Source organism: Struthio camelus, chromosome 17 (genome assembly GCF_040807025.1).
Source record: "Struthio camelus isolate bStrCam1 chromosome 17, bStrCam1.hap1, whole genome shotgun sequence".
NCBI lineage: Eukaryota > Metazoa > Chordata > Aves > Struthioniformes > Struthionidae > Struthio > Struthio camelus.
In genome coordinates this window covers 11,962,727-11,977,416 of record NC_090958.1, presented here as the reverse complement: position 1 = coordinate 11,977,416, position 14,690 = coordinate 11,962,727, and the positions used below count along the sequence as shown (strand labels likewise).

The 14,690-nt window shown below is 42.5% G+C and overlaps 1 protein-coding gene across 42 annotated transcripts in view; it reads left to right on the top strand.

Moving 5' to 3' along the window:
• FBRSL1 (fibrosin like 1) overlaps nt 1-14,690 on the top strand; it is a 560,551-nt gene that overhangs the window by 457,930 nt on the left and 87,931 nt on the right. For 32 of the 42 annotated variants that reach the window (XM_068910781.1, XM_068910778.1, XM_068910761.1 and 29 more), the window contains one exon: nt 653-706. The exons of the other annotated variants lie outside the window; for them this stretch is intronic. In XM_068910781.1, coding sequence (XP_068766882.1) covers nt 653-706 — 54 coding nt within the window. The remainder of the gene's footprint in view (nt 1-652; nt 707-14,690) is intronic. 42 annotated transcript variants of the gene reach the window in all.

The window sequence follows — 14,690 nt, the reverse complement described above, 5'->3', positions numbered from 1 at the left end:
GACACACACTTGTGTAAGTGTCTCAGCTTCTCTCTCACTTTCATGGCATGGAGCAACTCCTCTCCTGCTTCTGGATCAAATAACCTTTGTAGTAACTACAGCGCAGTATTGCATCCATGGAAGAGTAATATTTGGGAAGTGTGTTCCTGTATTTTTATTGTCTTTAATATGATGTAGCCACAGAAAGCCAAAGGGCGACCGGTACTATGAGACGCAAAGAAGTCTATTCTAGGCCATAGTTTGAGATCCATTGGTCTAAACCCATGGTTTGATAGGACCTGCAGTGGCCACTGTAATGGTAGATTGAAACTGAAGTATTCCAGCTTTCATTTGCTTGAGGAACTTGCTCAGAGCAGCTGCAGCTTTTAATCCCCTCCCCTGTGACCTGGCCAGCACATAGGCGCATGGGCAGGCTTGGGGGGACAGCACCCTGCACCTACTGCTGAGGACAAAAACAAGCTTACTGCGGTGGGTTGGTGTCCGTTTACTGCAGCTTGTCCGTAACAAGTCACAGTTTATGCCAAAAAACCAGCATGGCCTTCTAAAGAACTAGAGCTATTTGCACGTAACATGTTGCTCCAGGAAGGCTGCCATTTGAGAAGCTTCTAATATTTACGTTTGATATGAATGAAACTTTTTGTTTTGTCTATAGACCTCAACGGAACTGGAGCTGACTCGTATCAGGAGTGCCTTGATAACAAGCAAGGTATGAGCTCAAGTCTCTCCAACATGGGCACTTGGGACTGATTTAGCTTGATTTCTTGCAGCTGAATTGGTTGCTGTCTCTGTCTCTCTCACTCCCTCTGTCTCTTTTTCTTTTTCTTTTTTTTTTTTCTTTTTTCCCCTTTTGCTGTCTCCAAGCCAATTCACTGTTAACAGCTCCATGTCAGCTAACCTATTAGCTCAGAGTTTCATTATACACTTGTGATAAGACTTCCAGTTTGTAGCACCCCAAATTCTCTGTTATTAAGGGAGGAAGCGGAAAGGTCGTAAAACAAAAGTAGCATGTACATTCACTCGCAGTTACTTTCTTCCTTGCAGTTTAATTGCACAGCTAAGCAGAAAAGCATTAAAGTAAGTGTGAAGACTGCATTAATGGAAGAAGGCACGTGCTAGGCTGGGTACCTTAATGCCAGGTGTTCTGTGATATTTGTATGGTGACATCCTGATTCAGGGTTGTCCAGCTGGCTGTCTTTTCCTGTGGCGAAGTTGATAAGAACTGGATAAGTCTGCTGTGACTTGCAAGGGAGTGGTGATGGTGGAGGTCCTAGGGATCTGTTGTCCTTTTGCTTTAAACTTCGAAAGAAGAGTCACATCAGTAGAAATGAAAGTTTTAAAAGTCTTTCAGAAACGGGACCCAAAGCCAAAGTTATTGGTTCTGCATTTAGAAAAAGTGTTGGTGTATTATGGTCTCTTCAGATGCCCTCTCCAAGAACTGCACTCAGAAGAGCTACTCTATGACCATAACCATAATAGTGAGTGTTGAACCTTGTATTAATCAGGGAAAATAAGTACCCTTCAGTCCAGAATTATGAGCTACAGCAAAGAGATATGAGAAAATAATTGTCTTAACCTGGTTATAGTCATCAGTAACAATGTTAGCTTTTCACCCTGCTGTTGATCCAGACCTGTGACAATAACTAAAACATTTGATGAAATTCTGTTTCTCCTTGCATAATTTTCAAGAATAAGTACCCAGAAACTCAAGAAAACCTCCCAGTTTCATTGCTTTTGGGGAAGGGTTTAATTTTCCAACAGTGTCTTTACTGTCAGTGACCATCAATGTTATATGTGCTTCAAATCAAAGCCACAGTGAAGTGTATTTCCTCTGCTGTTGCTGGTTTTGGGATGGATTCTTTTTTTGTTTTGATGTTTTATTTATTTATTTATTCATAACCATCAGTTGTCTCTCTGGTGGTGTTTATGCTCATCTTTTTTGCTCTTTTCTCTACTGATTGTAGTAAATACCTAATCATTGCTAAGCTTTCATTGCAGACGTTACAGCTGGAAGACTAATATCAATAATGGCGTCTTGATTAGATTAAGTTTAAAAGTCTTCCAGACCAATGTAATTCAGGATGCTCCTTTGATAGATAGTTTCTTCTTTAGGATAATGCTTTATTCCGGTAATGTCTTTCCGGTTGGCTGGAGGTTTTTGTTTCGTTTGACATTGTGTAAAAAGTAACTGAGTAGCACTTTGGAAAAAAAAAAAAAGTAGTATTTTTTCTTTTTTCTTTTTCTTTCTTTTTTTTTTTTTTTTGAAACCATTTGCAGGCCTTTTGATGTGCCAGTTACCTTGGCTTATCTGACAAGTAGTATTAAACTGCATCACATCCATCACTGTATCCTAGGTTTTGGGGTTTTTTTGTTTTGTTTTGTATTTTGACATGAGTGTTAACCTGTGAACAAGCTTTATCATTATAAGCATTTTCATTCCAGTATGAATTGGATCTGGTTTGCGTAATTTACTGTGTCAGTGCTATGTTATCATATTTAAAGCAACAGAACTTTTAAGAATGCAGAGATTTTAAAGGTGCAAGTATAAACAGTAACTTGTCAGTCTCTTAATGTACATGTTATGTTTTGTCTGCGTGCAGTAGAGTTGAATCCACAATTTGTAACAATTTACAGAATATAAATATATAGCTGACAATGGGCCCGTAATTCTGGTTGCTTCCTGCTGTATTCAAAACAAAACAATGCCAATGGCTGAAAGTAGCAATGGCTTTTTAAAGGTGTTAAATCTTCAAGCCACGTGAAATGCAATTGCCGTGGCTTCTTTCTATAACAGTATGCTTGTCTCCCAGAAATTATACTATAATGAGGTTTGGTTTATATATTTTACCCCTTTCCTCATTAAAGTGCGATCTTTTGGAAGAAGCGCTTTGTGTCTTGAAATACTGCACGGTTAAAATGCAGGCAGGTTTATAAGGATTTAATGTACTCAGGAGCCAAGGTTTTGCAGCTTTATGGCAAAGATGTTTTAACAAAGGACTTTATGGTAAGGGTGTGCTGTATTTTAGTCAGGCAGTTGCTCGGGAGAAAATCTTCAGTGTGAGCACATCACAAGCAGCAAGACGAAATTTAGAGGGAAATGGACCTCTGAAATCCAATCTTGGTCTTGGTTGATATTAAGTCTTAATTCTTAGCAGTTTCAAGCCCTGAGTTATTTTGCTCTCGGCTCCAAAGAAAATGGTATTGCATTATATAAAGTGACAACATGACCAGGTAATTTGGGTTTCTCATTTTAGTGCTCAGAAATGATGATGTTGCTGTCCCTTCGGCCGCGGGGGTGGGGGGGGGTCCGTATCACAGCAGCTGTATGGAGAAATGTGAGCGTCTGTATGCAGGGGAGAAGGGATCACTTGGACCTCCACGGGGGGGGGGGGGGGGGGGGGTGTCACACCTTCTCAGGACAAAACTTGCTATTTCAGCCTTTCATCTCTGATACTCGGTGTTGAAAGCATGCCCTGAAAGCAAGACTTTCTGAGCATGCTGGAGGTTTGGAAGTGAAAGGGGCAGCAATTAGGAGTTAGCTGTTTTCCGTGACAGGAAACTTGTCCTGCGTCTGCATGTATCACTGGGAAGCACTTAATGTCTTGTGATTTCTTGATAAGCAGGTGTTTGTTTCTGGAGCTTCTCAGTAGGAACTCACTGTTATAAATAAAACAATTCTGTTTAAAGGTTAGGCAATGAAAAGCACTTAGGTAGGGCTTCGGTGGCAGCCAGCAGCAGTGGGAGACATAAGCTCACAGCTTTGAAGTAGTGCATGGTGAGACGGTCTTGCTTCGGTTACATCAGGGAACTGATGGTGTATTTTGTAGCACCTTCTCTTACCCTACCAAATTGTGGATTACACTGTTTCAGAGGTCTTCCCTTTGTCCCCGTGCCCCCAGGTGGAGTGGCACTGGGGGTTTTGTCCTGCTCAGCTGTCCTCCCAAGCAGAGCTGCTGCTTCCTACTGGAGGAGCCTCGTGCCTTTCATTCCTCCAGCTTTCTTCTGCCAGTGGAATATGGTGGTCCTCTGTTCTTTCCCCACAGATGGGTTAGTTGATGTTTTTCCACGATGCATATGGTGTTATTTTCTTGATGACATTACTGATTTCCTGTTTATATTTCTCCTCTAGTATTTTACGCCACCTAAGTTTAGTACTGCATGTTGATTTTGTTGACTCGCCCTAGAGAGAGTACCAATGTAATTTGGAGCAACTTTTGGGAGTGCGGATGGAGGGCAGCTAATCCTGCCCCTGCTCCTGAGCTGCGGTTGAGGCAGTAGCGGTGCCTCCATCCTGAGGGTACGGATACCTGACTGCGAATGTACTGGATTTATGGTATGAATGAATGTCAGGCAGGTTGCTGAGTAGTTATTATAGGGATAGGAGGTCTGTCGCATCAGGTCTGATTTTGAAATAGTGGTCTTAAACTGAAGACTTTTCATCTTGTTACCCATCCCCTGGGCCATCTGGTCCTAGTGTGTGTCATCTCTTATAGCCTTCGTACAGCCATGACTTGGCTTGTGTGAGAGCCTTAAGCACAGCGTGAATGTCTTCTTGGACTACTTCAATTACAGCCCGGATGAATTCAGTCACTTGAACTCTTGACAGGGAGCATGCATAAACAGGATAAGGAGAATAGAGGTACAATGCATACTTGGGCCAAAACTAAAGGGATTTTGGAAAGAATCTGTGAGCCTGTCCTATCAGTGTAGCTGCTGCGACTGTGTAGCTGCTGCGACTGTGTAGCTGCTGCGACTGTGTAGCTGCTGCGACTGTGTAGCTGCTGCGACTGTGTAGCTGCTGCGACTGTGTAGCTGCTGCTGGCAACAACAGGTTCTTGTCTACTGGAAAACAAGGGCTACAAAAGCAGGACTTTCATGGTCGCTGTGAGGTTCTGTCCAGCTTCTTCCTTTATTTTCAAGGACACAGGCTCCTGCTGCGTACTGGCATGGAAAACGAGACTGCCGAGCTACAGAGGCACCTTTTAGGGGACATTATGTGGGAAATGTTTCAGTCAATTCAATTTTTCTGATCCCTTTTGAACCCCAGCAAGATCGTTTTCAGGATGGCAAAGGTGAATTATGAGGTAGATAACTGAAAATGGCAGAATGGCATGGCTGGATTGAAAAGTGATCAAAACAATTCTGCCACAGAAAATGCTATTTCCATTAAATGTTTTGAGATTCAATATTGATTTCAATGAAATCACCCTTGAAAACTGACTTCCTCCAAACCTTTCTTTTTATATGTTTGTGTTGGAATTACATTAGGACGTGAAAAAAATAAAACTTCTGCTTCAAACAGTTTTTCTGTTTTGAAATTGATTTTTTTTAACTGTATGAACAGTTTTTAAAATATTACTTATTACTTGTGTTCCAGTCATGCCTACGCGCTCCAGTTGTGGGCTAAACCTCATTTTGCTAACCGCAGCGCAGACTTGGGGGGGAACAGTTTCTGCTTGAAAAATCTTTGGTTTTGTATTTCTAACTGGGACTGCATTGATTGCCAGTAACTATTTGAAAAAAAAGCAACAACAACAAAAACTTCTCATTTTACAATATGTTGGCTGCCTTTTTGTTTAAAGGATTATAAGTACATCAGCAGATTTTCCACAAAAACACATATGCTTTCTTCCTGATGAGCATGATGACGCACTGAGAATCCTTGCAAGAGGCCTTGAATCTCCTTCAAGCAGAGGTTGAAATTGAAATTTTGAATAACTCTTTTCATTAAAAAAAGATGCTAGTGGGGCCTTGTTACTAGAAGAATTGCTATTTTCTGACTTATTTTTTAGCCAGCATGGGAACAAAGAAAGAAAGGAGGAGACAGAATGAAAGCCTGTGTGAGCGTATGTACAGAGAGGCTGCAGCTCTCTAAACTGGTAATGGTATCTGGAAAGAGTCCAGGCTGTTGTAAATATGAACTTTTGTCAATATTCCCCAAGCTTCTTTGGACTCTAGGGTGGGCTTTATTAGCTGAAGGTCACACCATTGTGCTGGCTCCCTCTCCTGAGACCCCTGATACCTTCCTGAAAGGACAGCCCATTATCCCCAGGCTTAGAAGCCAGCTTTCTCCTCAGTGGCGCTCAGGCTGATAAGCTTAAGAGGCATATTTCATCCCCCCACGGCTGCTTTCAGGAGACAAACAGTGTTTATCATTCCTGATTAATTCCAGTTGGACAAAAAAATAAAATAAGAGGCATGTATGTGTGCACACGTGCGCGCACACACACGCAGAGTTGACATTTTTCTTTTTAGCCGTCGTCTTGCACGATATCAGCTCATCGCCCTGGCTGCAGGGAACGGTGTGTGTTGCTGCCTCTCTGTTTTTTCCAGGTGGTGTGTCCGAAGATGAATTTGGTGGCCTGAGAGGATCCCGAGTTGTGATCAGTTTAAAGAGAAAGGGTTGGAAAGGGGCAGTAGCTGCCTGAGCATTGAGGCTGGAATTGATTTGTGACAATTAAACGTTAAGGTCTGCGAGAGCAGGGCCAACTGCTGGGAGAATGGCTTTACATTACCTGGGAAAGATGGATGGCCCAAGGAGAGAGAAGTGCAAGGGTTTTACACTCAGCTGCATGAAAAGAATCATAAAAACACACCGTATTTCCCTTCTGTGTTTTGCAACCTGCTTCATCACAGTTATATCCCTTTGCGAGGAATAGTATGCAAGAGAAGTGGGAGATATAAATGCTGTCTGGCTCTTCTGCTTTGCTTTCTCCATTTCTTCTTTTGGTTCTGCCTTGAAATTTGTCAGGAAGTGTCTTACCAATTCTCTAGTTACTAGTATTTCACTAGAAATGTCTCCCGTATGTGGCTCTGAGGTTCTTAGGGTTATTTCTTTCCTTGTACTGTGATTCAGACTCTAGAAATCCAATGAATAATGTATTGTCCCACTTAACACTACTAAAGATCTGTAAAATGCACAGGGAGCCTGCCCTGGCGGCCGGAGCGGCCGGCGCTCGTGCGCTGCGCTCGGCCCTGCCGTGCCGCGGGGCGCTTTGCCTCTCTGCGCGCTTCACGCGTGTTGCGTTGGCTCCTCATCTTGCTTGCCACGTGTGCCACGTTCAAACGGGGTTCTCGTGCTCAGGTTGCGGCTAACTTCGTTTCCTTTGCCAGCAGAGATGGCACAATATTATAAAGCAGTTTATGAAGCTGTTTTTACTCTTTGCCATTGAGAAGCATGTTTAAAGATGGATTTTGCTAATGTGGCTCCAGCACTAGTGTAAACGGGGTCTAATGGGAAAGGTTGCAAAATAATAGGACTATTGGTCATTTTCAGAGAAAAAGGAATTTCCAAAGCATTTTAAACTGGAATGGGTCAGAAGCTTCAGCCACCCAAACAATTAGAATTTCCGCTTTAAAGTGTATACAGTAGCATGAAATGGGAACTTTGGGCGCCTCGTGTTTTTTCAAAGGTTAGCTGCGCGTGCCTGTGTGAATAAGCTGTACTTACTTTTGTTTTGTGAACTAGGTTAAACTTGTTGTTCTTGACATAAAATAGAATACAGTTAATTTTATATGAAAACCTCTTTAAATATACCACAGATCCCTTTTTAGGGGTGAAGTAGAAAGGACAAGGGAGAAAATGACTCACAAATCTCAGCAAAAGGTTCTGAAGCTAAATATGTGCCTCTTGCTCCAGACCAGTTAAATTGGTATCAAGGTTTTTTTTATTAATCCAGTGGCGCACCATAGATTCAAATACTTGTTTGGGCGCCAAGTTTGGTAGTAAGTGAAATGTAATATGCACTTGGTAGCGCATTCTCTTAGTTTTCCTTAAAGCGGAGGAGGCAGAAATGATCTCATGTTCTCTAATCGGACAAGATGCCTTTGGGCTACCACCCACCATAGGGTATGTCCTAGAAAAAAAGAGTTGTTTACTCAGTGTGGAGAGGATTATTTCCCTTTTCCTCCCTGAATCTAGCCTGCAGTAGCTGCTAACAAAAGCCCTCCACCTCCTGTATCACAGGAAGCTTTTTAGCTCTTGCTGAAATATGAAGCTCCCTTCCTTTATTAAAATTAAGAGCCAGTTTCTCATATGGCAAAGTGATAATAAAGACTGAAATTGGATCTATAACTTCATGAAAAGAAGGAGAATTTTTTTAAAGACAAATCATGCATGGTAATACCTCCATTGTTCTCCTGCTGTGTTCTTTGTATTGCTTAACTCCCTGTGAACAAAGGACCCATAACTGCAGTTGTAAAAATAATCCAGGCATTTAAGTCAAAACTCAAAAGGCCCTTGGGAATCTCATGGAAAGGTGCGCCTTTGAAATGGTGCTTTATGAATTGTCTGAACAGGTTTGAACATCCTGGCCCTGTGGAAATCTATGGGAATTTTGCCACTGACAGCAGTGGGGTCAGGATTTCACGCTCGGTGCTTTGTACGTACTACTGTCCATTGAGCAGAGCTGTCTTTCAGTCTTTGAAAAAGTCTGACTCCCGCCTCAAAAACAGACGAGAGATTTTCTAGTTGATTGCACTTGTGAATTCTAGTTAAGAGAATTGCTCGCAGTCCCCCATCTTTTTCACTTACTTAAACAAACTGGAAACGTTCCCTTGCTTGAATTTCAGCAGCAAGTGCCTCCTAAAGACCTCATGTTATTGGTCTAGAACTTAAACTGACTGGGAGGTTGGTTTTAAGCTATGGTTCAGCCCATGCTAAACAAAATCATTTGGGCAAAGAGATGGGAGGCTTTTATTTCCTATGACCATTCAGATGTCTCAACCCAACTACTTTGAATCATAAGGGGACTGTTCTCTGGTGAGCTTGAACACAGGTCAGAGAGTACAAAGGTTGTATTGTAAATAAAAATCCTGAGCTGTGTACTTCTCCAGCTTCTTGCAAAACGAGGTATTTTTAAAAGTTCATTTCTTTCCTACCTTGAAGTCACAGGAAGAAGGAGGTACTTAAATGAACAGTGAGGGAATTAGCCTAAAATTTGGGTGCAGATTTAGCTAGACAAGGCCCTGGGAGCCCTGCTTGGGTGTAGAAATTCACCCTACTTTGAGCAGGAGGTTGAGCTAGATGACCTCCAGAAGTCCCTTCCACTTAAATGACCTCCAGAAGTCCCTTCCACTTAAATGACCTCCAGAAGTCCCTTCCACTTAAATGACCTCCAGAAGTCCCTTCCACTTAAATGACCTCCAGAAGTCCCTTCCACTTAAATGACCTCCAGAAGTCCCTTCCACTTAAATGACTCTGTGGTTGTCTGATAAGAGTCTCGTGCCTGCCAGGTTATTTGAGCAAACCTGAATTCAAGCACTGAATTGCTTGACCCTGAGGCTATTAAACCTAAACATCATCTTCCTCTATCGTATCACAGTCTAATAAGACTAGAGGACTGTCACCACAGTGGTAGCAAATTCCTCTTTGTACTGTCTTCCAAATTCATAACGCAGCGGCCAAAACATTGGTGGCCACTGACATCTTCTGTTATGTAAGAACTACTATTGTCGCTGGTATCATGAAACCTGGAGGAAGCTCCATGTGTGGGTATATATATATATATATAGTATGTATGTAGACATGTATGTTTGTGTGTGTATTTACATATGCAAAAATAAAATTTTTAAAAATCTCTCAAAACACGACCCAAGGCATGCATGCTCCCTCCAAAAATTGGAACACGTGAGTTAACTAATCATAGTTCTAGGTCAAGAGAAAAAGTTTAGGAAAATTAATGAGGGGAAAAAAAAACCTTCTAGCTCTTAGCAACAATATCCCCTAGACTGATGTTGATACAAAGTAAGCCCACAAAGATCAACAAACTGATTTCTAGTAAGTTTATTTGTAATGAATACTAGTACAACTTAGATCAAAAAGTGGGCTGTATAGCCCTGGTTAGAATCAGTAGTTGGAAGGGGAACTTGGAAAGCTGTTCCCTGTGTACAATGTGAAAGTTTATTTAGGCTTCTCCGTTGCTCAGGGGATTGCAGAAACATTGCAATGGCTGAGAGATGGGTTTTAACTTTTCTGTGTGTAGCTGTAACAGAATGTGCAAAGCCTTAAAAATTCCTGGAAGGTGCGTGGAGAGACCCAACCATCACGTCAATAGAAATGGGAATTGAAAGCTGTTGAATGGAGAGACATTTTTCAGAATGCTGTGCAAGAAAGCCACAATCACAACTTCATATGGATAATTAGAAAATGTCAGAAGTAAATGGTTAATTTTTATCTGGACTTTTTCTTGCCCAAAGACAGCTAACAGATGCTTTAAAAAAAAAAAAAAGAACTTGGGAGTTCCTCGCTATAGTTCTGTCTTGAGGACTTTCCTTAATGAGCTGTCTCCTTCTGTCCAGTATGGAAAGAGAAACAAAAGAGGTAGAGACCTTCCTTTGTCCCTATGTGATTTTAATCTGATTCATTCATTCTTAATCATTCTGAAGGATTATAAAAACAAAACCTCTGAAATCTTGGTTCTTACTTCTTTTCTTTCTCTCCCAAACATCATCATTTGTTCTTTTATCATGTAGCATTTCTTCACCAATGAATCAGCTACCTTTTTTATTTTTCCTATATAACAAAAGTCAGGCAGGACAGGCGGGGGGAGAAGGGAGCACTGCTTTCTTTGATTTGTTCAACGGCACAAGTGTTCCTTGGCCTTTCATGCTGAGGAGTGGATTCAGCTCTTGAACAAATTGGACCTACTTGTTTGGTGGCCTAGGCCATCTTGTTATCCAGCCAGCTGTGTTTTGATCTTGGAGGGCTGTTTGAAGATTAAATTGAGACATCTTTTGTTACTATTAAGTGCAGTAATTAAATCAGCTCAGTGTTATTTAAGTGTGGAAAATGTCGCTTCGCTGGCCCATGGGTGCCTGAAGTTGCCATTAGACAGCTGTGTTGCTTCCAGTGCTAATGATGAAGAGGTAAGCAGAAAAGAGCCCAAGTGCTCTCTAAATAATTTTCCACTCTTTCTGGGTTAAACCAGTACCCCTCCCTATCTTTTCATGTGATGTTTCTCCCCCATCTCCCCTCACTTCATGAAGAACAAGGTTTTTGAAAGGGAATTGAAGCTTTTGCAAGTGGAGAACAGGAAGTGTATGCCCTGTTCGGCAGCGAGGAGTGGTGTGAAATGGCGTAGGTGAAATGTGCTGCAAGGTGGCCGAGTTTCCCAGAGCAGCAGCTGCTACTCGGGCTCTGAGTTTGCAAGTTCTTGGCTCTGTGAATGCCAAAGGAGGCTGAGCTGGCACGAAAGTTGCAATAAATGAGCAAAAGTTGGCTTTTTTTCTCCTCCCCTGCTCCATGGGGGGGGGGGGGGGGGTGGGTCTGCCAGTCAAGCCTAGCATGGTGAGTATATTTTCTCCCATGGGGGTCGTTGCAATATAGTTTGCTGGAGAAGTGGTGACACCTGGGAGATCTGAACTGCAGCTTGGGCCAGGGCCGGTATCGTTCAGAGGTCACCTGTGGCTGACAGGGTGAAAGTCAGTCACCCTTATCCAACTGCCTTTGCGTTCTGCTCGCAGAGCAGGTTGTTTTGCAAGCCGGTGCTGGAGGCGATGATTGGCAGAAAGCGAGAACCTCAGTGGGAGAAGCAGCTCTTTAGAGGTCGAGTGTGTTTTAATGCTGGGTTAAGTTGAGAAGCAGCATTGGTTCATTGCTGCTGGCAGCACTGATCACTTGAGTGTTGCTGTACTCTTTCCTATCATGCCCTGTAGAAACCTCCTCGTACCCTCCTACGTGCCTCTGAACATATAACTACTGCTCTTGTGGTTCCCACAGTGACGTTCAGCAGCTCTCGCTTAATCAGGGCGCAGCAGACAGGATCACCCAAGGCCTCCGGGGCTGCCGGGCTGCCTCGTTAGCCGGTCCTCTCGGCCACAGGCAGCTCCGCTTCCGCCTCCAGCACTTGCCCAGCGACGTCTGTTTGCATCGCTTTGTACGCCTCCGCGTTTTGTCGTGGGGGAGAAAGAAGCGCTTTTGCACTTGGCTGGCGCTGGTCAGGGCGGCGAGGGCAGAACTACAGCAGATGGGTGGGGATGGGAGAGCGGGCAGCCGATCAGTCTGTTTTTCTTACCTTGTTTAAAATGGCCTGTTAAAATTCAGCAGCCGCACCTCCGATCAGCCTAATGGTGCCTGCCATGTTGCGAATACACAGTCATTAGTTGGTGCGATTTGCGCCTGCCGAGGTGGGAGGGTGCTGTGAATGCAAAGGAGATGGCGAGGACCGGCGCGCCGGCCGAGGAAGGAGGGAGACGCCGGTACCGCGGTGACAATGCAACATACGGCAGTCGCGCTGGAAAACTTTCTCCTTCATTAGCAGGGATCTGTTGAGTTTCTGCTCACATTAGGGTAATTAACACAAGTACAGATTGTTGAACATCTGTGCAGTTTAACTATATGGCCGGTTCCCAGGCTTTAAACAGGGCTGTGAAGAGCCAAATGCAAAGCAGTATGAAAAGCCCACACACTATTCATTTTCCTGAAATTAGCATTTCTGGATGAAAGCTGATGTTGCACGTCGGCTGTAAATTTTCTCTGGTCTGCTGCCAGGTTGGCTAATGATCTGAGGTTAGTGTTTGTTAATAATTTTTTTAAAAAATTGTTACTTTTAATATTCTGAAGGGGAAATTTCTAGCTCGCTCTTTTCTGAAAAACAAAAGAAAAAGCAAACAAAACAAAGCATGTGGGCATATTACATCTAATGTGCTTCTAATCTTTTTCCAGTGAAAACCCAAGAAGGAATTGCTGGTTCAGCCTCCATCGGGGGCCGTTGGCTTCATGGAACCGCAAAGGCTTTTTAGTATTTTTGACCAAACTGCAGTTTTAATTTTCCTGCTTCGTAAGTGCCTGGGAAGCTCCACTTATGGTGCATTGTGGATATTACTTGTGGAAGTAGAAAGCAGGTTTTCATCTAAAAGATGGTGGCTACATAGGTAGTGCTCTTCTGTATGTCACTCTCCCTTAACTCTGTGCGTGTGTGTGTGTATTTATAAGCATAAATGGGTGTCTGTGCATAGGATTATCAGTGTAGAAGTGTGGCCGTAGTTACGGAAATACTTCTGTGTTGATCGTCCCAGAGGACTGCTGTTTCACTGTGGCATCTTGGAGCTGCTTCTTTGCTCATTTTTACCTTGCCAGCCGAGAGCATCTGGGACACCAGACCTGACAGGCTCCTCATTTTAATAGTTAGCAACAGTGAAGTTTCAGAAGAGGGTTTTGACTCTAGAGTTTTTTGACTCTAAAATTGTCTCTGACACCTTGGTCCATCAGAGCCAATACTTGTTGGCCTTCAGGCTACGTAACAAGGCCGCTTAATTCTTTGGATTTTTTCATTCTTTTTCCCTGAGTGGAAGAGGACAGGATGTTTTTTTTTTCCTTTATTGGATGATTTGTGAAGCTTTCTTTACATGAGGTTCCTGACCCTGATAATTCATAGTCATATTTTTGCTTACAGTTTTTCAGCATCTCTTCACTTTGCACCTAGAAATTTTAATTGAGAAGTTGTGGTACACGACCATCCACGATTTTCTCTTCTTGATGTGGAACCCCGTTGTAACTCTTTTCCAACTATCTTTTGGTGTTTTGCAGTGTTCCCTGGTTGTGTATGGACTTAGATACTCCATGTGTGTATTCACACAAGTCTATAAACAACACAAACGCATACTTGCATGCGCACACATACATTTTTATACAGTTATATTAAACAAATTCTTACCATCCCAGAAACTTCTTGTGGAAGTGGCTGTGTGTTTAACCAAAGTGTGAAGAGGATGCCGAGAATCCAAAAAGCCTTATAATTTAAAAGTGCAGTTTATCATGAAGACATGGGTATTTTTTTATTAATCTCTTTCAGATGCACTTTCTTTTTCTTTCAGCATGTCTTAACAGATTTTTTTTTTTTTTCCTTTGAGTGGAATTGACATAAGGTGGATTGCCCCTAAGGTCAGGACAACAATTTGTGCACTATGTGGGTCAGGGAATTCTATTTTTAATGGAGAGGGAAAAGCCACTGATGTGTTTAAAAAAACAAAACAAAACAAATTAATCCACATTAGTGCTATTTTGTCCTTGTTGTTTTCGCTAAAGCAAAAAAATTGTGCCTTTTTTTTTTTTTGGTATGTTGGCTGACATGGGCAGAGCTGACCTTTGAAGTCCTATGTAAATTTTACAAGCTGTATGTATTTTTGGTTTAATTGGGAGAGGAAGGCATGTGGTACCTTGGAGGAACTGTAATTTTTGTGGAGGGTTTGATGATTTGGTCCTTTTCTTCACCTTCGACTCCTGCTTTGTAACAGTTCCCCTTCAACCCAGAATTTAACTTGGCATCACTTGAAGGTCTTGATGAAGCTGTTGCCATCGCACGCACCGGCTCCGCCACAGAGAGCTCAGTAACATCCGAGGCCACAGACCTTCATATTCTTTGTGACCAAATATACCTCCTGTGACCAAAACACAGTCTTGCAATTCAGTCCTGTAAACGCCTTGGCTTCAGGAGTAACATCACCCACATGCATGCAAGATGGTTCATTAAATATTGTGCTCAGGGTTTTGTCATTGCAGGAACATGTTTTAGGGTGAAGGCTTCCCCACAAGATAAACATGCTAAATCATGTGTATATAAAACTGTACACGTTTAGCTAAATATGTGATTTAATTTTGAAGCATCAGTTTAGTTGATCCAGTCCAAAGAGAAATATGGGCTGATTTACTTATTCTTATAGCAGATTTGCAGATAATTTGGGTGCACACGTGT